This window comes from Homalodisca vitripennis, unplaced genomic scaffold (assembly GCF_021130785.1).
Source record: "Homalodisca vitripennis isolate AUS2020 unplaced genomic scaffold, UT_GWSS_2.1 ScUCBcl_3009;HRSCAF=8244, whole genome shotgun sequence".
Taxonomy (NCBI): Eukaryota; Metazoa; Arthropoda; class Insecta; order Hemiptera; family Cicadellidae; genus Homalodisca; species Homalodisca vitripennis.
The window spans coordinates 15,551-37,371 of NW_025779124.1; the positions used below are offsets into that span (position 1 = coordinate 15,551).

The 21,821-nt window shown below is 33.5% G+C and overlaps 2 protein-coding genes across 2 annotated transcripts in view; both read left to right on the forward strand.

Annotated features, from left to right (window-relative positions):
- Nucleotides 1-845: 845 nt before the first annotated feature.
- LOC124372367 (thioredoxin-like protein Clot) lies at nt 846-6,365 on the forward strand (the record flags this gene model as incomplete). The annotated part of the gene is made up of 3 exons (XM_046830751.1): nt 846-864; nt 3,667-3,748; nt 6,108-6,365. Coding segments are annotated over 3 exons (255 nt in total), but the record flags the coding sequence as incomplete, so codon positions are not given.
- Nucleotides 6,192-21,821, forward strand: part of LOC124372366 (glutathione S-transferase-like) — a 29,535-nt gene continuing 13,905 nt past the window's right edge. Inside the window, exons 1-3 of the mRNA XM_046830749.1 lie at nt 6,192-6,329; nt 6,821-6,928; nt 20,002-20,110. Coding sequence (XP_046686705.1) covers nt 20,100-20,110 — 11 coding nt within the window. The 5' untranslated portion in view covers nt 6,192-6,329; nt 6,821-6,928; nt 20,002-20,099. The remainder of the gene's footprint in view (nt 6,330-6,820; nt 6,929-20,001; nt 20,111-21,821) is intronic.

Below are 21,821 nucleotides of genomic sequence, written 5' to 3' on the forward strand. Positions count from 1 at the left end.
ATAGTTATAGATTATAACGATGTACGGTAGTAAACTTTGATACTCTATGTTTTTTTTTTTGTAATGAATAATGCAACATCACTTTCTATGACGTATCAGCTGAAGTCAGGATATCAGCTGGCTTGTGTATTGCTTTGTTCGCTGTGAGTTCGTGCTTTGTTTGCTGTGAGTTCGTGTTTCAGATAACCTCTTTTTCAGTGGATAAATCGTTTTTCAATATAATTAGTGTTTTATATTGTTTATAAACAGTATAAAATAAGTGTTCAGTATATCACAGACATTTCACGATTTGTAGAATTTGACACCAATTGATAAAGTGCCCATAACTTTTTGGATTTTCGAGGTAAGTTCATAAAATTTTGAGTGTAGATACATAGTTAGATAAGAATTCCAAAAATAATAACAGTTTATAGGGGGTCAATGTAATTTTAGTCAGTTATAAGAGCTGAAAGTGAAATTTTATAAATATTTTTACATAAATATATATAAAAAAATTAAAAAAAAAAAAAACAAGATTTTTGGATCAGCATTTTTTTATGTTCTTTTATATGCAGAAACTTATAACAAACAAAACAAAACAAAATTGTTGGCTTTATGTACTAAAATAAAAAAGTTATGATTTTTTTATGAAACCCTTACACTTTTGATCAAATGGCATTGGAGTTTTTCGCTAGTACACTTGCAATAGCCACTGGAGTTTTTGGCAGTGACACAAAATTTCACTCCGGAGTGCAAAGGGTTAATGGCCGCAAACTACAATGTTAATAAACTTACATTTTTTTTTGTGTGTTACACGCTCTCAGAGTATGATGAGTGGACCTGGTGTTTTATATCAATTAGTATAATCATTGATACATGATATTGGTAGGTGTTTTGGTATTATCTGTAGACCACTAACTACTAGTTATGCGATATAAGTGGATTAGGTTAGGTTATCATAAATATGTTACTTGCAGTACCAAAGTAAAATGTTATCTTTATGAGCATTCACTTGATGTGAGCTTAAATTTAGGTTCTATCTCGAGGAATGTTTTTCTTCTTTTGTCAGAAGTGTGGAGCGGCGTCACCGAAATCCACACTGATGGCCAGGGGCACTTTCAATTGTACTTTCACGACCTCAGAGCACGTGCCAGACCGTCAAACACACTTCTGGCAAAAAAAGAAAACCATTCCTCGAAATATTACCTAAATTCAACCACAGATCATGTGAGCACTCATTAAAACTAAACATTTTTAAACATATGTATTTACCTATTTATATACCCTATAAAAAATAGTATGTAGGGACAGAGTGGCCTCCTTTTTATCGATATGGTTTTCTTTTGGGAGGCAGAAAACAAAAAAATTTGTCATAATGACATGATTTTCTCAGTAAGTCAAATAACGACTTTTCTTTCTAATAATGTAGATTTTTAGATCCCTGTTGAGAAAAACTTTTCCTAAAGTAGTGGCTTCCGGATTATACCAAAGTATGTACCTATTTGTATTATACTAGACTATCAATTAATATCAAAGTATCTATAGTCCTCAATGTCAATAATCTGTTTGAAATTAAAATAAAGAATTTAATAAATGCATTGATAATCTTGTAAATAATAAATGAACCATAAGATAAAAAAAAACAATTAGAAGAAAATAATAACATAAAAAAAACATTTGGAATAGAAATATGTGATAAAAAACAATATTTAGAGTAAAAAATTTGAAATTTGCGGAACTATATATTAGGTATTTTCCTGTGTAGCAATGTTTAATCACTTTCGAGAAATGGTTGAACGCATCTTCTGCAGATAACCACATAGATGATCTGCAAGCAGGTCCGCTGGCATGCCACTTTTCAAACTTTGTTTCATGGTCCTCCACGAGCTTTCAACTGTACGAGTGTTAGCACCAGTTGCTGGGTCTAAAAGTTTTTGCTATGATTGATGGTAAAATGGACAAAAACCATCTAAACTCAATTCCAAATTTAACTCAGTCCAAAATATGCCAAGTCTGAAACTATGTTTGTTAGGCTTTAATGAGGAATGAGGGTTTTTACATGTTGTTTGCTTTCAGAACAAACCTCAATTTTCTATCTACCACCACATTTTTGTCCTTCTGGTTTGGTTTCAATTTAATCTAATATCCATGTTCCTTCTTCCAACTTTCCTTCTTTATATTTATGTTTCCCCATTTTAAATTAATTTATTTTCACCACCACTCCAGAACCTCCTTAAGCATTCTTCTGTATCAAATTGTTCCACCAATCCATACAAAACAAATCCTCCCCACAAAACAACAGTAGGTCTGATATTGTACTTCTTGGCTGTGTAATTTCGAGCTGCACCCTACTATGACAAATCATAGTTTGTCTGGTTTCTGGAAAAAACTTATATTAAAGTCACAATGTGAGGTAGTCCAAACTTAGAACTTCGAAGAAACTGTTCTCAGTGCATTTTTACTGAAATTATAACCACCATTACCTTTTCTATATCTGAACATGACCATATTCGCTCCTCTTGCAATTGAATATTTTTCTTTCCCACAAATTTCACGTCATGGGTTTTTTGGTACCAGTCCAACGTCTTTTAAACCAATTTTGTTTAGTGTTGTGCCATTTTTAATCAGCCAAAGTCTGTTATTTAAAATTCGAATATTAAATTATTTTATTATCTGAAAGTGTTTACAGTTGATACAGACGATTTAAGTTAATTGTTAAAATAAATTACAGTATCGATTGATTATATTGATGGTTATAATTAAATATCTTTATCAATTTCTATGTAACAAATTGGGGCCGCTTATCATACTGTATTCAACATGCTTATTCTTCAAAATAGTAAGAAGTAAATTTTAAACAGTTTTGTTTGTTACATTTAATAAATAGACCTACACATAGATGATTTTTAACTCATCATTAAATTATTACTTTATAAATATAAAAACATAGCCGAACTGTACCATAATATAAAATACCTACGAAGATGGTATGAAAAGTTTCCGACCTAATAAAGATATGACATGTTTTCTCAAAAATGTTTTTTTTTATATAATCTACTTGTAACTCTACACACGTCTCTTAGAGATGCTCCCATCTCTGTAACCTGTACTCTGAATTGTTTTTGGGAAATAATTGCTCACAAAGGTAATTGCCTCTTCATTTGACAAAATGAAAATATCTAATTCTGGACTCAAATAAGCCACTGTGACCCAGTTTGAGAGTTTCCTAGTAGTCAAATGAAGATAGGCACCTCAGGGCAAAAATTGCTGAATGAAGCTGCTTTGCAAGGTAATTTATATGGGAATCCCATTTAAGACTGTAATTAAAGTGGACACCCAAGAACTTAGTGAAAAGATACTGTTTAAAGAGTGAATATAAAGAAGGTAACACTAGTTAACTTGTGGAAGGTTTTGTGTGGTTTGGGAGTGAAGTTTCATGAGTTGAGTTTTATACATATTAATATGGAGTTTATTTGCAGCTAATCAATTAAGACTATGCTCTTGTAAGCTAACATTTTATGGTCCATGAGAACGTGCATCAGTGAATTACTGATAAAACTGGCTAAGGGATGACATTTTAATTTTAAAAGCTTTTGTGTTAAGAGCAGGAGTTCTAAGATAAGTTACTTATTGCATTATAATTATGGTATAGGCAATATTAAACTAGAAATATTTCTCTCATTTTAGCTGAACCTGCAATAGAGGAAGTTGTGAACAAACTTCCAGACACTGTTGTTTTTGTCAAGGTCTTGGTGGGGAACCGTGAATTGTAAGTATTGCTTCTTCTGGTAACAAGTCATAAAAATATAAAAGAGCATCTGTCCTTCATGTACATAAACTGCTGGAATAGACTCTCAGCTAACTAGAATAGTCAAATAGACCTAATTTTATCTACTCCTTTTCTGAGACATGGCGGTGTTACTAACATCTTTCTCTTAGATCAATTTTGACTAACTCAAACTGTAGTATCCCTAACCATTCAATTGGAAATGAGTGCAGGTGTGATAATTAATATCAAAAGTTGTTTCAGTGTTTTATTACAAATACGAGAATGATTTATTTTTGGGGAAAACCATGAAATAATGATTTTTTCAAGCTTTTTAATACTCGAAATGCAATAAAGCATTTGTTACGCTTTTATGCATTTTCATTTGCTTTCAGTGTTATGTTAATAGTAGAAACAAATTAACAACAATATTCCAATATATTCTTTTATGGATTTTAAATTAGTTTTTGGAGTTTTAACTGTTGTGTATTTTAATATAATTTATGTATAATTAATTACATTAAGCTAGTTCAAAGTTGGTTTCAGTTTTGTAAGATTTTTACAAATTTCTAGTGAAGGAACTGAGAGCTTACAACCTGTGCTTACGTAAGCAAACACAACCGGCTTTTCTTCAAATAATTAAAACTAATTTTCCTAAGAAAAATTCTATCATTTGCCATGATAGTTTTGTTGGGATTGGAATGGGTGGTAAATAAAGGAATAAAAAAATAATTTATTTCTCATATTATATTTTTCCTAGTTTTTATACACTTAAAACCGGGAATGACATGACGTATTTATATTATCATCAGAATAATAGTTACAATTATTTTTTTATAGTTAGCTGACACTGGTTTAACCACTTATTCACGTGTGTAACTGTTGTCCATTGTTCTTATACAATGCAAATTGTCCCTCAGCTTCTGGTTATTAGAGAAAATGTGTAGCTTTGCTAACAGGGTTTACAATCTACATTATCTTGTTAAAAAGAAAAATGTGAAATGGGGTGGATAGCATACTAATAAATAAATAAACAACATGGCAAATTTAAGCAATTAATTGTGGAGTGTGATTTTCAGACTAGTGTCAGCCTTAGGAGCGTTATTCCCAGTTACAGAAATATTTCCATCAAAATTGATGGCACATTAGTGTTATCTATATGTCAATGGTTTCATGATAACTAATCAGTTATCTTCAATACCATGTAGTCAAAAGCAGAACATTAACTCTTGTCTTTCATGTTGAATATTTATTCCTGCACCACATTTTAATGATTTCCATTGGTTAGAACACAATAAAATGGAATATTGCTTACCTGTTTGAGTAAAGTAGCTGATATTGTTTTTGTAATCACTATAGTTAATTTTTCTCACAGAAAATGTCACATGAACTATTGGTCTCTATAACACCATAAATGTTTCTGGAATTTGGGGGTTGGATTTTTAATTGACCCAGTTCCTCACTTGGCATAACATTGCTTGGGTTAATAGGTTTGTGTAGTTGATAAGGTTTCCACTCAGCACTGCACTGTTGTGAGCTAACGGTGAAGCACTAGCGCTTTCTCCATAAAATTGGTTGACTTAAAAATTGTAGCAATAAACTTGTCAAATAATTTTTGCCGCTTCATTGTACTTAATTAACAACAATTAATTGAGAACCAGAGAGGGTCAACATTTTATTTAAATATAGTATAGGCTTGTTGTGGATTGGTTATGTTTTAAGCAACTGAAATTGTCACCAAAACTCATCTGTAGAAGCGGATGTGTAGGTAGTGAGTTTTGTTAATAATGGCTCTACAGAGCAAGATCAAAATACTCATATTTCCAACATTTAATTGTGTTAACAATGTTTCAACGCTGTATGAACTGGAAAACTTAATGGGAATCTGCAAAATTATTATTCCACTTCGACAAATGGCACCAGCAACAATGTAAAGCAGCCAATGGTATATATAGAAAATTATGTTGGGAAGGCTGAAACACTGGTTAGTTTGGGAATTATAAAATACACTCCAAAAAATTGGATTTTTTCTCTGGTAGATTGTTGAGCTTTAAGATTTTATAAATGTGTGTGGAAAACTCACTGTATTGACAATGTCTATTACACTATACTGTGTCTAATGAAAATAAAGAATTTGATTGATTGACCTAGCTTAAAGCAAACTACTGGAGTGGGTGCAATTTTAATGTTCGTTTTTTCAACATTTTCCTGAGCTTCCCTGTTATATACACCCATGATAGTAGTTGATGTTTTGTTGTACAGTGTTGAATTCAACAGTCACTTCTTGTGTTGGTACACTGGTTAATATTACGGTAGTTGTGTTAAAATAATTACAAATTGTTTAAAATTTCTTTTGTTGCAGCTGGAAAGACAAAGAATGCCCATTCCGCAAAGACAAGAAAGTTCATCTCAGCTCTCTTCCCACAATTGTCAAATGGAATAACCCGGAACGGTTGGAAGGCAATGATTTTGCCAATAAAGAAATAATCGAGATGGCATTTGAAGAAGATTTATAGCATTCCTAAGATATCTTCTGAAGCAAAATAATGATGTGATACTGTCAGATTTCTATTATTCAAATAGTGTAAGATAAAAATGTATTAAAAAGATAACTTTTCGATGGAGAAGTATTTATTTCAAATCATAAATTGTTTTTCTGTCAATTACTTTTGAAAACCAGTCTTTAAGATAAGATGCCTTTTCATATGTGGATATTGTTTATCATAGATGTTTGATTGCACTAAATTATTGGTACAGATACATTATAATGGTAAAAGTAGATCAATAATTTAGAAATAATCCAAGAGCCTCTTCTAATTATTTTTATAAATTATTACATGCTATTTTAAACCTTAATGTACTCAATCCCACAGAGTCGTTACCAGCATGAAGATTTTATTACTTATACGGGTTTTAAACTCCCCCTAAAAAATTATTTTAAATACAAATTTGGATTAGATAAAAATTTTGGGTTTTAACATCTGTAACCAAAATAAAACATAATTTTTAAGATATTAAATTATATATTTTTATACATTTTTGAAAACAAACTCAAATTATTTTCATTTATACCAGGTTGTTTCCAAACCCAATGGCATAATTCCAGGAATGGATTCCTCATATGCAGAGAAGAAAGGTTATTACAACATGATCCTGGAAATGCATATATTAATAACAATCTAAGTATGTGTTATTCCACTTTTTAATTACGTATTATAGAATTAAATACATATTTTAAGAGTAGATTCTGTATCATTCATTCCTGTATCAAACAAAATATTTCAAGTAATCCCATTTTGCCCAATGCAGGTATTCGTTTATCGTCTTATTCGATTATTATGTAACCTACATCAAAAACGCTCATAAGGGAGACAAAAGATTCCTACTCTAGTCTTACAGAATGTTCATTTTCCTTCTTCAAATTTTTCACTGTATAAGCAACATTTTAGAAATACGTCACAAAGAGGTACATTCCACATTGGTTTTGTAGCTTAAAAACATTTTGCACCTATTAAAATGTTGCATCTTTTAAATTTTGATTTGTAATAATGTAAAAAAGTAAAAAATTGTAATATACTAATAATTTTTTTGAGGTGTGTGTTTTTAATAGCGTTTCAACTCAGTAACAGCTGTGAGGATGTGAAGTGTCCATATTCATGTCCTCTGTGGCATATTCGGAATTGCCAAGGGCAGCGAAACTGGAGGGTCAACTGATCTTTTGAGCGTACATTTAATAAAGGACTAATTCAATGCTAAAATCTGTTCCCAATTTGAAGTGTTGTTGAGGTGTGCCTGCTAGTGGCAAAGAAGAGAAACCTCGCTGAAAGTAGCTACTGATCAGTGCTGAAGTGTAACTGTCTTGTACTATGAGTGCTGAGTATGCATTACGATTACGGTCAGTTGCGAGTGACCGTAGCAATAATAATAATAAAAAATTCGTTTATCTGTAGTAAAACTTGTTACATACATTGACAAAGTCTAATTCAGCTACAGGCTAAATAGCATTGTCTCTAAATAACATTGAATAAGTATAATACAAAAATATTATGTAGATAATAATATAAGACATAAATTGTCCAGTTGAGTATAACACTGAGTTTTTCTTGAAACACTCATTAAATTTTTATTTTGTTAATAGAAAAAAACTCATCAATATTGTAGAATACATATCAATATTTATTTGTGTTGTGTAAAGAAATTTAAATATTAATTTATGTAACTGCCAGCAGTTTAGTTTGTTATGTAAAGTTCATATTAAGAGTACATTAATTTTAGTTAGGATGGCTGTTTTGGGAATAATTGAAGGTTTTGTACTTTGTGCTATATCATGTCCTGTAGCTGTAATGTAAAATTGAAAAAATAAATAAATAAATATTATATGTAACAGCTATTCATAAAGTTTATTTTTATAAATTTTAAGAGAGTATATTTCAATTTGTTGTGCAATTTTAAGCCAACTACAACATGACTATTCAAAGATATACTCAGTCGACAATAGTCAATTAAAATGTTATTTCTGTTTCTTGTGTTGTAATTATGTGTTTGTGTATGTTTTATTAAGTCCTTGTTATTAAAAATGTAAACAGACAAATCAAACAAATATAAATTAACTATTGTAAGAATTCCTTGGTTAATGAAAACAAGTTTACAATGATCGAGAGATTCAGCTTTACCAACAATTCTAACCGCTTTCTTTTGAAGTACCAGTATTTCCTGAACTCTAGCACTATTTCCCCACAGTATTAATCCATATATCATAATTGACTGAAAGTGGCCAAAATATGAAGTCCGAACATAATTTTCACATATGTAGCTAGATAGATGTCTCTAAAAAAATTCTAGATAATGTAGACAGAAAGTCAATTTTAGGTCGCTATGAAAGATTATTATCAATATGAATTCCTAATTTTGATTACACTACTTGATTAAAAATTAAAACTATTTTCAGGTATTGATTTTAAAGTAAACACAATGTTTTGAGTTTAGTTTCATTCATTAAAACCCTGTTTTATATAAACTATATATATGCTTTGTTTATTGTGGTGTCCGTTAATTATTTTAGTTCATTCGGGTTATTACTACTATTGAAAAAAGTTCAGTCAGCGTAGAGAAATGTATTAGCATCAAAAGCCAATGGTATGTCATTGATATATAGGATAAAAAGTAAGGGTCCAAGTACTGATCTCTGAGGGACCTGTACTCTATTTTTACTTCCTATGATAAATTTCCTTTGATATATACTTTTTGTGTTCTATTGAAGAGGTATGATTTTATAAAATCAAGGGCACATCCTTGAATTCCATAATGCTTCAGTTTAGGAGAGTACTGTGTTCTACACAATCAAAGGCCTTACTCAGGTCACATAATGTGGCCTGAGCAAAGGCCTTATTTTCAAAAGTTTACAGTATATTTCGTATAAACTTGTCAATGGCATAAATATTGGATTTACCTCTTCTGAAACCAAATTGTGATGGACTTAAAATTTTATTTCCTTCTAAATAGTCACTTGTTTGGTCATAGATCAGTGGTTCTAGTAATTTAAAAAAGACTGGGATGACTGAGATGGGGTGGTAGCTACTTGAATCATTGGGATCTTTTTTAAAGACTGGACAAATTCTGGACACTTTCAATTGCTCTGGAAAAATATCCTGATTTATACACATAGTGAAACAAATTGTCAGTAGCTCAACAAATAAATCAATCAATCCCTTTAACAGATTATTAGATATATTTTAGATGTCATGACTATCTGAATTTTTTAGCCTTTTAGCTGCATCAATTGTGTCAGATGGCTTGATTGATTTAAATTATACAAATAATGAAATAATACAATTAGCTTTTAATGAATTTAACTACTATTAATAACTGTATCAGTGTTCACCTTAATATTTCTTATTGATTCAATAAAAAAATTACTCAAGTCTTCTGAATTAATACCAGTTTGAAGACTATGGGGTATGCTTTTAATGTTGGTATTAATTATTTCCCATGTTGCTTTCAGAATCAGGATATCTTTATTGTCATTTGTCAATATTACAATTGCTATAGACAACGTCAATATAACTAATATAATAAATAAAAATGTTATAAGGCTACTTAGTTTATTTGAATGTCATTAACTGATATAATATATTGAACTAATTCATACAGTGTATTTGTCAATTTAAAAAAATGTAACTGTAGTATTAGTAAATACATAACAAAATAAATAGTTGAAACAATGAATTAAATTACAACTAATCAACAACTCCATTCCAGGCCTAAGGAAGGTAACAATTCGTAGCAAAAAATTCTTCATATTAGAATAAAATGCCTTACTTATAAGCCAGTTCGACAGTTTAGCTGCAAATGGTTGAAGTTCTAAGCTTCTAAACGTTTGAGGTAATTTGTTAAAACATTTAATTTGTAAATATTTATGGCTAACTAATGTTTTCTTAAGTCTAGAGGAAGGTGCAACAATATCCCGAGCTCCCCTAGTGTCATAATCATGAATTTCATCAAAGCAGATAAAGTCTTCAAAATTCTCCTTTACATATATTACATTTTGAAATATGAAAATGCCAGGAACAGTCATTATATTGTAGTCAATAAAGCATTGTTTACAATCATCTTGATAACCCAAATTGGCTAAAATTCTTACTGCCTTTCTTTGCCACGCAAAAACTTGACTGGCACCCCTACTGTTACCCCAGAGCATTAAGGCATAAAGTAAGTGTGAGTGAAAGTCACTGAAATAAGAAGAGAGCAACATATTTCTACCAACACAGTTTTGTAATTTACGTAACAGAAAACAAGCCTTAGATAGTTTAGAAATTACTGAGTTAGTTTGAGCTTCCCATGATAGTTTTTGATCTAATGTTACTCCAAGTAATTTCACTGGCTTAATACAGCTCTCTGCTATGTGCAACTTTTTTAATGTGAAACAAATTGTTTCAGTTTTATCCCCATTGACTTTAAGATGGTTGACATCAAACCACGAGTTTGCAATTTCCATCACTCGGTCACTTTGTGCTTCCACTTCTTGGAAAACTTTGCCAGTAACTAAAAAAGAAGTGTCATCTGCATATAGAATAGTCTTACATGGAATATTGGTTGGCAGATCATTTATATACATAATAAACAAGAGTGGGCCCAAAACTGACCCCTGTGGAACCCCAGCAAGGACCTCCTGAAATGAGGATTCTGAACTGGCCACTGAGACTTTGTGTAATCTGCCACAAAGATAAGTTTTAAGGAAGTGCAACGGTTTATCATCAATACCATAGTATTTCAGTTTACTCAGTAGAGTTTCATGTGATATACTATCAAAGTATATTTTTTTTTGGTCTTTGGATAGCAGTTTGAATCTAACGTATTTTACTGGTGCAATTTATTTGACTGTATATACTTTGTTATTGGTGCTCAGGTGTATTTAGACTATATTTGTATCATCAATTGAACCAGAGTGAGTGCATCTACCTATTAGTTCTTAAATTCTGTCGTTTAATCTTTGCATAATTCAATTAATTTTTCAACCCTAATTCACTCACCGTTGATAGTACTAACGATCTCCAGCTGTCATCATCACTCAGCAAGTCACAGACACTTAAATTCAATCAACTGAACCCCAAATAGCTTGGCATGTTATTTATGCATGTAGCCTGTATATTTTAATTCGCTTCGCTTGGATTGGTATGGTTGTTTGACGAGTGTATTATCTCGTTTCTTGTTGCTCCTCGCTACTTTAGTACATAGTCCGTGAGTTGTCAGTCAACGTGACAAACATCAACTTATTTTTGCATTTATGATTTAGTCAAAAATCTGATAACCATGATTGTTTGACTTACTCCATACGATAGCAGTACTGATAATAGTGGTCTTATAAGTATGTTTTGAAAATGTAATGTTGAATTGCTCGTATTATGTTTGGCTGCAGCTCTAAAATAGTAAATATCCTATTCTAGTACGTATAGTAAACAATCTGATTAACCTGACTAATATCAGCTGCAGAATAATAAGCGGCCACTTCAGGATTGAATCAATCATATTGTAACGGAGTTTCAATACTATCTGTAACTGCTAGCAAGTCGAAATAGGCTCGGATCATCTAGTTCTTCATTAGGAGAAGCCGTTTCATAGTGAAAAGCTTTTGAATACAAAAGACTCAGCTTATTACAATGCCACCAAAGAAGAGTCCTGAAGTTGTGGGATGTCCAGTCTGTATCAAGGCTGTTATGGATGAAGATGACGCAATTCAATGCGACTTTACCTGTCAACGTTGGTTCCATATTAAATGTATCGGAATGCCTAAAGCTGAATACAGCAAATACAGTAGCAACAATAATATGAAGTGGCCGTGCTCCAGGTTGGATTGCTCCGCCCTAGCTAAACACTCTCCTAGTGATGTATGGGATAAATTGAACACCATGATAGGAAAAATTGATGCTCTCAATAACAAGGTAGAGTCCCTTCTTGATCTCCCGGTCAAGATAGATGATATTGAGAGAAAAATTGATAGTGTCAAGGTAAAGCTGGATGGTTTGGAGGCTAGGATTGAAAGTAGTGAAAGTCGCATTGATAGCCTTGAAAAAAGAGTTGATTCTTTGGCATCTGAACCGGCACCTTCAACCACTGAGAATATAATTGCAGAAATTAATGACCGCGCCAAGCGCGCATTCAACGCCATGATATTCAACATTCCCGAAAGTTCTAGTTCTTCAATTGATACCAGAAAACGTCATGATATCTCCAACGTTAAAAATTTGTTGAATTTGTTCCAAATTGATACTTCCTCTGTTGAGATAAAATGCATTAGGGTTGGTAAATCAGCTAGAAACAAGGTTCGGCCCGTAAAAGCAATTTTCAATGACTCAGAAATAGTTCGAAAATTTTGTACTAGTTTTTCCAGGGATGCTGTGAAGAATGCTTATCCCGAACTATCTTCAGTTGCTGTTACCAGAGATCGTACTTCGGAAGAGCGAAATCATCTGAAGAAGCTCCGAGATGAACTAAAGAAGAGAGTCGACAGTGGAGAAACAAATTTAACCATTAAGTATAATAACGGTGTTCCTACTATTACTGTGGTTAGTTCAAAAAACGATTAGATTCTCACGGCATTTCCAATATTGTATTATACTATCAGAATGTCAATGGTCTCAGAACTAAAATGGAGACTTTCAAGAAAGCCGTGAATACTTGCATTTATGATATAATTTGCTTATGTGAAACTAATCTCTCCGAGGACATTTCTAATTCTGAACTTGAACTGGCTAACTACAATGTACACCGTCAAGACAGATCGATACACACTAGTTCCAAAAAATCTGGAGGCGGCTCTTTGATAGCTATTAACAGTGATTTCCCATCTTGGCGACTGCATTCCTCATTCACCTCTCTCGAATGTGTCTTTGTCTGCATGAAGAGCTATACTACCTCTTTCTTACTTTGCACTGTATATATTCCACCTGATGCCTCTTCCTCAGTCTATGAGGAGTTTAGTTTGGCTACGGAAGAAATTTTGTCATCAGGTAAATCTTTCGATAAAATAATCATTGCTGGGGACTTCAATCAGCCAGCTACAGTTTGGGATAGTCATCCAGTATCTCCTTTGAGCAGCTCTTCCGGGTTTCTGGTGGACTTGGCTTCGATTCTGGACCTTCATCAGCTAAATACTGTCAGGAATAAGAGGGGCGTTATCTTGGATTTGATCTTCTCCTCTGACTCTTCAAGTGTTATTGAACCAGCTCATGATGTCTTGATTCCTTTGGAGGACGATCATCCAGCTCTGGCTATGAACATAGGCACTGAGAGTGGCCGTTCAAATGGAAAATTGCAACTTGTTCCTGATCTCAGACGCTGCGATCTCCCAGCTGTATTCAACTATATAGCCAGTTTGTCTTACCCATTGGTTGATACTACTAATGCGGAAACGCTTTTCAGTCACTTCTGTGATGAACTCAGGAATGCTATTCTAATGAATTGTCCATACAAGAAAATAGGCACAACCTCATTTCCTCATTGGTTTTCCACTGATTTGAAAAAACTGATTATTCAGAAGAAGCTATCTCACAAACGTTTCAAGGAAACCTCTGATCCTACTCACTACGCGATATTTCAGCGCCTTAGAGCCCAATGTACTGTTCTTGTTTCTCAGTGTCGTCGTAAGCTCCTGGATCGTATCAATGATTCAGTGTCGAACAACCCTAAAAGTTTTTGGAGCTATGTCAGTCAACAGAGGAAAACATCGAACATACCCAGGACGATTCGTCATGAGGAATCGGTAGCGGAAGATCCTGAAGAAATTTGCCGTGTTTTTGCCAGCTACTTCGCTACTATTTTTAGTAAAACTCACGAAGATCCTCCTGTCTACCATCCTCGAGAGTTCAAAGTCTTAACAACCTGGTGCCTTTCAGTTGAGGCCATTGAGCGTAAGCTTAGCCAGCTAGATCCAAACAAAGGGGCAGGTCCTGATTCCATTCCTCCATCGGTGCTTAAATATTGCAGTGTGGTGATTTCTCCTCATTTATATATTTATTTCAACATATTCTTCTCTAAAGGAATTTTTCCAGATTGCTTAAAGACAGGATACATAGTTCCCATATTCAAATCTGGCAATAGTACCCTTGCATCGAACTACAGACCGATTGTTATTTTAAACACATTGTCCAAAGTATTTGAGAGTCTGGTGTTAGATGGACTTGAATTTGAGCTAAAACACCTAGTAGTGCCGCAGCAGCATGGCTTTCGCTCCGGGAGATCCACAACCACTAACCTCACCATTTTTCAACACTACATAACCTCAGCATTCGCAAGAGGTCGGCAGGTGGACTGCATTTATCTGGATTTCGCAAAAGCCTTCGACCGGGTTAGTCACAAACACCTATTGGCTAAATTGGACTCTCTAGGATTCTCCAGTTCTCTCCTACAATTCTTCCAATCCTATCTTCGGGGTCGAACGCTGAGTGTGAGGTGTGGTACTGCTATTTCTCACCCCATTGGTGCTGAGTCAGGAGTTCCTCAAGGGTCACATCTGGGACCTTTCCTTTTCAACCTCTTCATCAACGACATTGGTGATGCCCTGACCGCCAAACATCTTTTATTTGCTGATGATGTGAAGCTCTTTCTGGAATCATCCTCGGGCCATGATGTGGACCGTCTCAGGTCGTCATTAAGGGCAGTGGAGCACTGGTGCTTTAAAAACGCTATGGACCTGAACGTATCTAAATGTTCAGTTATGACCTTTTCCAGATCACGGAATCCAGTTTTTCATGACTATTACCTTGGCAGCGAAATTCTCCATAGAGTCTGGAAGATGAAGGACCTTGGTGTCATAACTACTTCAACTCTCCATCCCGATGAGCATGTGCGGTTCATTTGCAGGAGAGCCAACTCCACGCTTGGCTTCATCTTTCGTTTCTCTGGGGGGCTGCATTCTGACTCTCTAGTAACATTGTATAAGACACTAGTGCGTCCGCTCCTGGAGTACAACTCTTCTGTGTGGGCTCCGTATCAATCTACTCTCATATCGGATATTGAGAGAGTCCAGGTCCGATTCATCAGGGTTGTTGGCTGCCGAATGGGGTACAACTACCTTGAAGTCCCTGTACCACTACTGAAGTCTCACTTCCGCCTTCATGACTTAGACATTCGTAGAAGGATTCATGACTCAGTTCTCCTCATGAAGTTGATCAATGGTGTTGTGGGCTGCCCTGAGCTGTTACAGGAGCTTCCTTTTCACACTCCTGGTCGTACAAGATCCCAGGATTTGTTTGAGAGGCTTCAGTACTCTACGTTATACCAGCAACGCAGTACGCTCCCACGCCTTTTACAACTCGGCAATGAGATAGGTGGATCTTTGGACTTTTTCTCTCCTGGTGTGGCTCGATTTCGTAGCCAGGCTGTGCGCCTTCTTACTGCGAACGATGGAGTTGGTGATGAGTGATTGGTGGCGCCTTTAGAGGGTCACATATCAGTGTTGTAATGAGAAGTTTTATAATTACTGCTTGTTGTCTTGTTTTTTATTGCTTGTTAAATGTTATAGATGTATTTATTGTTTGTTATTATATATTATAAGATACATTATTACTTTTTTATTGGTTCATATAGTTGGTGTTATTTATTTGTTGCTGGTTATCTTTGGATGTATTGTTGCTTGTTGTACTGTATTATAGGATAATTTATCTCTTGTTGTATCGGATTTAACATTTCTTATAAAATGGTGTATGCCGTGTATAAATAAATAAATAAAAAAAAAATAAACAAAGGCCTTACTGAGATCCACAAGAGTCATATTAACATATTCACAGTTCTCAAAGCTATTTATGATATTAGTTACAACTTCATTTAGAGCTTTAGTTGTAGATCGACCAGGACGAAAGCCAAATTGGCTATTACTTAAAATGTTATATAGATCAAAGAATTCTACCAGTTGGTTCTTAACGCATGACTCCATTATTTTTGAAAACACAGATACAATACATATTGTTCTATAGTTGTCAATACATGATTTATTACCTTTCTTAAAAAGAGGTATACTCCTAGACTTTTTTAAGCAATCTGGAAATTTAGAACAGTGAAATGAAAGATTGATCAAAAATGTTAATGGCTTAACAATAGCATCAACAATAAGTTTGATAACTTTGTTACTAAAACCAAACAAATCTTCACTGTTAGAGGGTTTTAATGATCTTATTACCTTAAGTACATCAAGCTCGCTGACATATTTCAAGTAAAAGTTTCCTGGAGGCTGTTCAACATTACTTAGAAAGGAAAAATGACTAATATTATTCTTATTAATTGCCTTAGCACTATCAACTACATTTTTCCCAATGCCAATATAATAGTTATTAAATTCTTCAGCTGTAATAGGTGGTATTGGATTTTCCCGTTTATAGTAATTACCAGCCTCAGACTTTATTATTTTCCATGCGGCTGAACATTTATTCTTTGAATTTTTTAATATGTTCTCATTATGCAAGATTTTTGCTTCTTTAATTTTACTCCTGTAAAACTTCTTTTTGGCAATGTAACACTTATTAAGTAATATATTGTTTTTGTAATGAGGAATTTTTAGCAAATCCTGTAACATAATTACCGTGCTTCTCATTTTTCTTAAGCCACTGTCAAACCAAGAAGTATTATTCTTACTTTGATTTCTCTGTTTAACATTTTTAGTTTTTCTTGGACAACTGTTATTGTATACTATTGATAATTTACTCAAAAAATAATCATATGCAATATCTACATCTTCTATGTTATACAACAAGTTCCAATTTAATAAAGAACTTATTTCTGTGAACTCTTGCAATGTTTCATCACTTAGCTTCCTATAAGAGATTTTAACAGTTTGGGGAACAGTAAGTGGAGCAGTGAATTCAAAATAAACAATAGAATGGTCTGAGATTCTCTCCTTCCATAAGCGGTTTTTATACAAATTATTATCTAAGCCTGTAGCTATATTGTTAATACAACTGTTATTTCTTGTTGGGAGTTTATTTACGCAGTAAAGATTGAATGATTTTAGAAGGTTTACAAACATTACAGTGTCTTGCTCTCCACTCTTTAGAATATCAATATTAAAATCCCCCCCTAATACAATTTTACATTTAGGCTTTTTTCTTTGAATAAAGCATAAGAGATTATCAAGATTAGCCAAAAACATTTGGCACATAGAGCTAGGAGTCCTATATACAGATATAAAAATTACATTCCAAATATTTACATGTATACAAACAGCTTCAAGTAAACCAATTTGGGTTAAATGGGCGATATCAATCACCTCAAAAGCAATATTGTCATTAACAAGAATAGAAGCACCTCCATAAGCATTTTCTCTGCAAAAGGCAGCAGCTAAACTAAAACCTACAGGAACATACAAGGAGACTTCCATTTTGTGCAGCCAGTGCTCATTAATAAGGACAATGTCGCAATTGGCTTCATCTAAAATAACAGCTAACTCATTTAACTTGTTCCTTATTGACTGGATATTTAAATGCATGATGCGTACAGTTTTGGTGTTATTTGATTTCAAATTAACCAGTTTGTGACTTAAACTAGACTTAAAATTATATACAGAATTTACATCATCACTCTTGTTGCACACTAGGTCATCAGGTGTTGGACTGCCATTGGTAAGTTTCCCGCTGTAGACCCAGGTACTGCTGACTGCTGAGGGCTTCCTGGTGTGTTGTCTACTGTTGCAGGCTGCTCGCTGTTGCTCGGATGGGGGTGACGGTGAATCAGCTTTCTCTCTCGCCGCCTCACATATCTTGTTTACCAACCACAGCTTTCCCGTACGATTTAGGTGCATACCATGCCTTGTGTGGAGGTCCCTAGTGGCTTTGCTGGCTTCCACAAGAGTGACATTACTGAAACCATCGCAAATGTTCTTTAGGGCTACATTAGTTTTCTTAGTTTCCTTGTTTACGCAAGACCAGTCCAACAAATCATACCGGTTAGGAAGGTCAACCAGAATGATTCTTTTTGTACTATATCTTTTTAAGGTGCTAGTAATGGCGTCAATGGCTAGGTGCGCTTCATTATGTGATACATCGTTAGTGCCACAGGAAATCACCAAAATATCCTTGTTCTTCAACTCCTCCCCATCAATGTTTTTATGATCCAAAACCTGACTAGCTCTGCCGCCAGGTCTTACAAAACCAATTGCATCGTATGGATGTTTGTGTTTATTGATATACCATGCTAGGTCTTTACCATGGCTATCAGTGCAAAGCAACATTCTTGGCAGAGTGACTTCCCCAGCTCTTGTTTTGTCATCAGTGTTTGTGATGCTAGTTTCTAGATCGTTATCTATGTGAGAAAGAGCTGCAAAGGGATTTTGGGTGCTTTATTTGTATTGCTACTGTTTTAATATAGTTGGTGAACTTTGGCGTTTTTATGGATAATTTATACTCTTTTTTGGTGGTTAAAAAAATTGGAGAAGCTCATTCGAAAACTCCCTAGAACTTCTGATCAAAAAGTCAAAACATAACAACTTTTCTTTCAAATTCCATAATTCACTAGTGTGTCACTTATATTTAAAATTGCTTTTAGCTATAAGTGATTTTTTGCTTATCAGTCCATTTCATGTTTTTTCTAATAACATTATTCACAAAATCAACTATCATAAAATCAAGTTTTCTCTTTCCTTTATAGTTTAAATATTGACCCGTCTTGTGAAATGAAAACATTGGAAAGAATCCAAATCAAACGAGATGAACATGATCCATTCTTAAAACAATTTCTCTTATGTAATTATTAGTCAGGGCTAGATCATAGTGTACTAAGTTTTCATGGAGTACATCATGTCTAGGGGGATTGTTGTTACACACTGTTTCAGACCTACTTAGTGTTTGTAATTCATTTTTCATTTTTTCATAAGTAACTGGAGGAGATCCTTTTAATTAGCATTTGTCCTGCAAGTATTATTATAGGACATTGTAGAGATTTAGCCGCCTGGTTGTAGACCTGTTGGACATCAGCTCCAGATTTGACCACTCCAGCCACATAAATCTTTCCCTTACTGCATGAACCAATAATCTCTAGTAGTCCTTACCTTGGCTGTCAGCGTACAATTCTACTTTTACGTTTTTTTCAGATTCAGATTCAGAAATTCTTTATTCATAAAACAAATGCACAGATTGTACAATGAATAGCGTCAATCATAGTTAATAAAAAAATTATCTAACATCAACTTATAAAATATTAACCAACATAAGCATTAGTACTAGGATTACTATTATAATTTTTAAGTGTATTTCATGCACAGTTGCTAGAATAAACATTCATTCATTATAAGTTATGGTAATAAATAGTTATCTTATACATATAAACAGACACATACATACATAAATACATATACACAGACACATATACACGTAAATACATATAGACATGTTGAGCTAAACCAGTCAATTAGCCCTTTCAAAAAATTCTTGGAATGAATATATAGGTCTATTTAGTAGATATTCTTTAAGTTTAGTTTTGAAATTATTTGTGTTGTAGTTAGTTTTCAACTCAATTGGTAAATGATTTAGAAACTTTTTCCCCATGTACGAGGTTTTCTTTTTATAAAATTCCAAGTGATGAGAATCATTAGATATATTGAACCGTGTATTATATTGATGTTTTCTTTCTGTTAAAGCAAGATTGCAGAAACGTTGTTGATTGAAAGTTCATAGTTGCTTTCATGGCCATGAACTCATGAACATATTTGTTATGTTAGTTTTTTTGCATAATTTTTAATAGACTCCTTTATTTGTAGTAAATCGTTTTTTCAGTAAGTACGTGGAAGCTATTTGATGTACTTGTCAGCCAGCCACAGATAAAGCTTTATCTATCTTCAAACTGATGGAACAGCAGCGGTGTGTCTGACTCCATGATAACATTGTGAGTTTATCAGAGAGAGCAGTGATTTTGTGTGCTTGTTCCTGATTGTGATCCGTATTACCTGTTACTGGGCAAGTTATAATGTACTATGTTTCCTTTATCTGTTTACTGTAAACTAATAAAATTTATTCTGTGTTTTTCTCTTCGCCAACAGATATTGTTTTACTTCTACAATTTATTTTATTATTACATAACCCTGTCCAGGTCGACGACATGTCGCTATTGAAATACAAAAAGCTGTAGAATCAATTTTACCAATCACGGCTATAGAAATATTTAATGTAATAACCTAGTAATGAAAATTAGTGCAAACTTTATTCAGGGTAAAATAATCCAACTCAAAATCAGGATAGCATACATACATAACTCATCACAATTTAAAAACAAATTGATTGAAATATATTACAACATATAAGAGGCGTGGGTTAAATCCTTTCACTGTAGGTAAAATAATAATGACTCACTATGCAGACATTGAATGTATAGATTAAGCCTTTCAATAAAATCTAAAAATTACGAAGCGATAAACAATTTAGTCGATTCCCAATACTTATCTTAATACTGTGTATTTATATCATTTATTTGAATATACTCTGTAGGGATAATTAATTAATATATATTAGAGCACGGAATTTCAGAATATGAGATGCTCGCAAATACAGAATGTGAGGTTAAAATTATCCAAAGCGCGCAGGATGAAGACGAGTCAATACTCAATAGTGAACACCTACCTTCATTCATAAAGGTTACATTTGACTCAGATAAACAATTCAAGTATGTTAAATTAAACTATATAGCAGTAAGGTAGATATATTTAACATATCAGTAAAGCAATGTTTTTGATGTTTTGCCTATGCGTATGTAGCAAATTCACCCTGTGAGAATGTTGGACTTTGTTCTGTGGAATTACTACGGTTCATATAGTAGTAACTCTAAGCTGTGTCCCAAGTAAACTCGACAAAGAATATTAAGGATAGAATAATTTCTGTGAAGGAAGATTACCATAATGCTAGTAAATTCTTCCTTATATTATATAAGAAAATTAAAGGTCTAACTCTGATGCTGGTACTACTAGGAGCCTCTCGTATGAATAAAATTTTGCTGTGCTTCCAACAAAAGTAGTTACAGCATACTACCAAAAATGTGAAACAAATAATATGTTCTCACCATTAACTGAAGTAAAGTTTTATTTCAGGCGAAGTTAGGGCTAAGCCCCCTCTGACACCTAATCTGAGGACCAAAGTCTTAGTGGTGACTTCCAAACCACTACCAATGGCCAGCTGCTTTCAAAGACAGGATCGCTTAGCGGTCACCCATCCGAAGGCAGTCCTTTAAATGAAAGCAGCCACGATAGTGAGAGTTAAGCTATAAAGAAAGCTAAGCCTGAATAAGAACTTAGATAATAGGGCAAATTATAGGAATAATAACTTTAAATCGACAAACAAGTTAAAATTGCTATAGTGATATAACTAATATAATAATCAAACAAAACCTCCCTATGAGAGTATTCATAAAGGCCAAAAAGCAAATCTGGGGAATAGTGTTCAATGGACTGATGAAGGAAAGGAACATTTCCGGTCCCTAATAAATAAAAAAATAGAGGAAATTAGATATAAACTCCAATCTATCCTGGTTACATTTACTAAATTAAATCAAGTAGATTTATGAACACCTTTCAGAGTTGGAGGTAAAATCCTAAAAAATAGTGTAA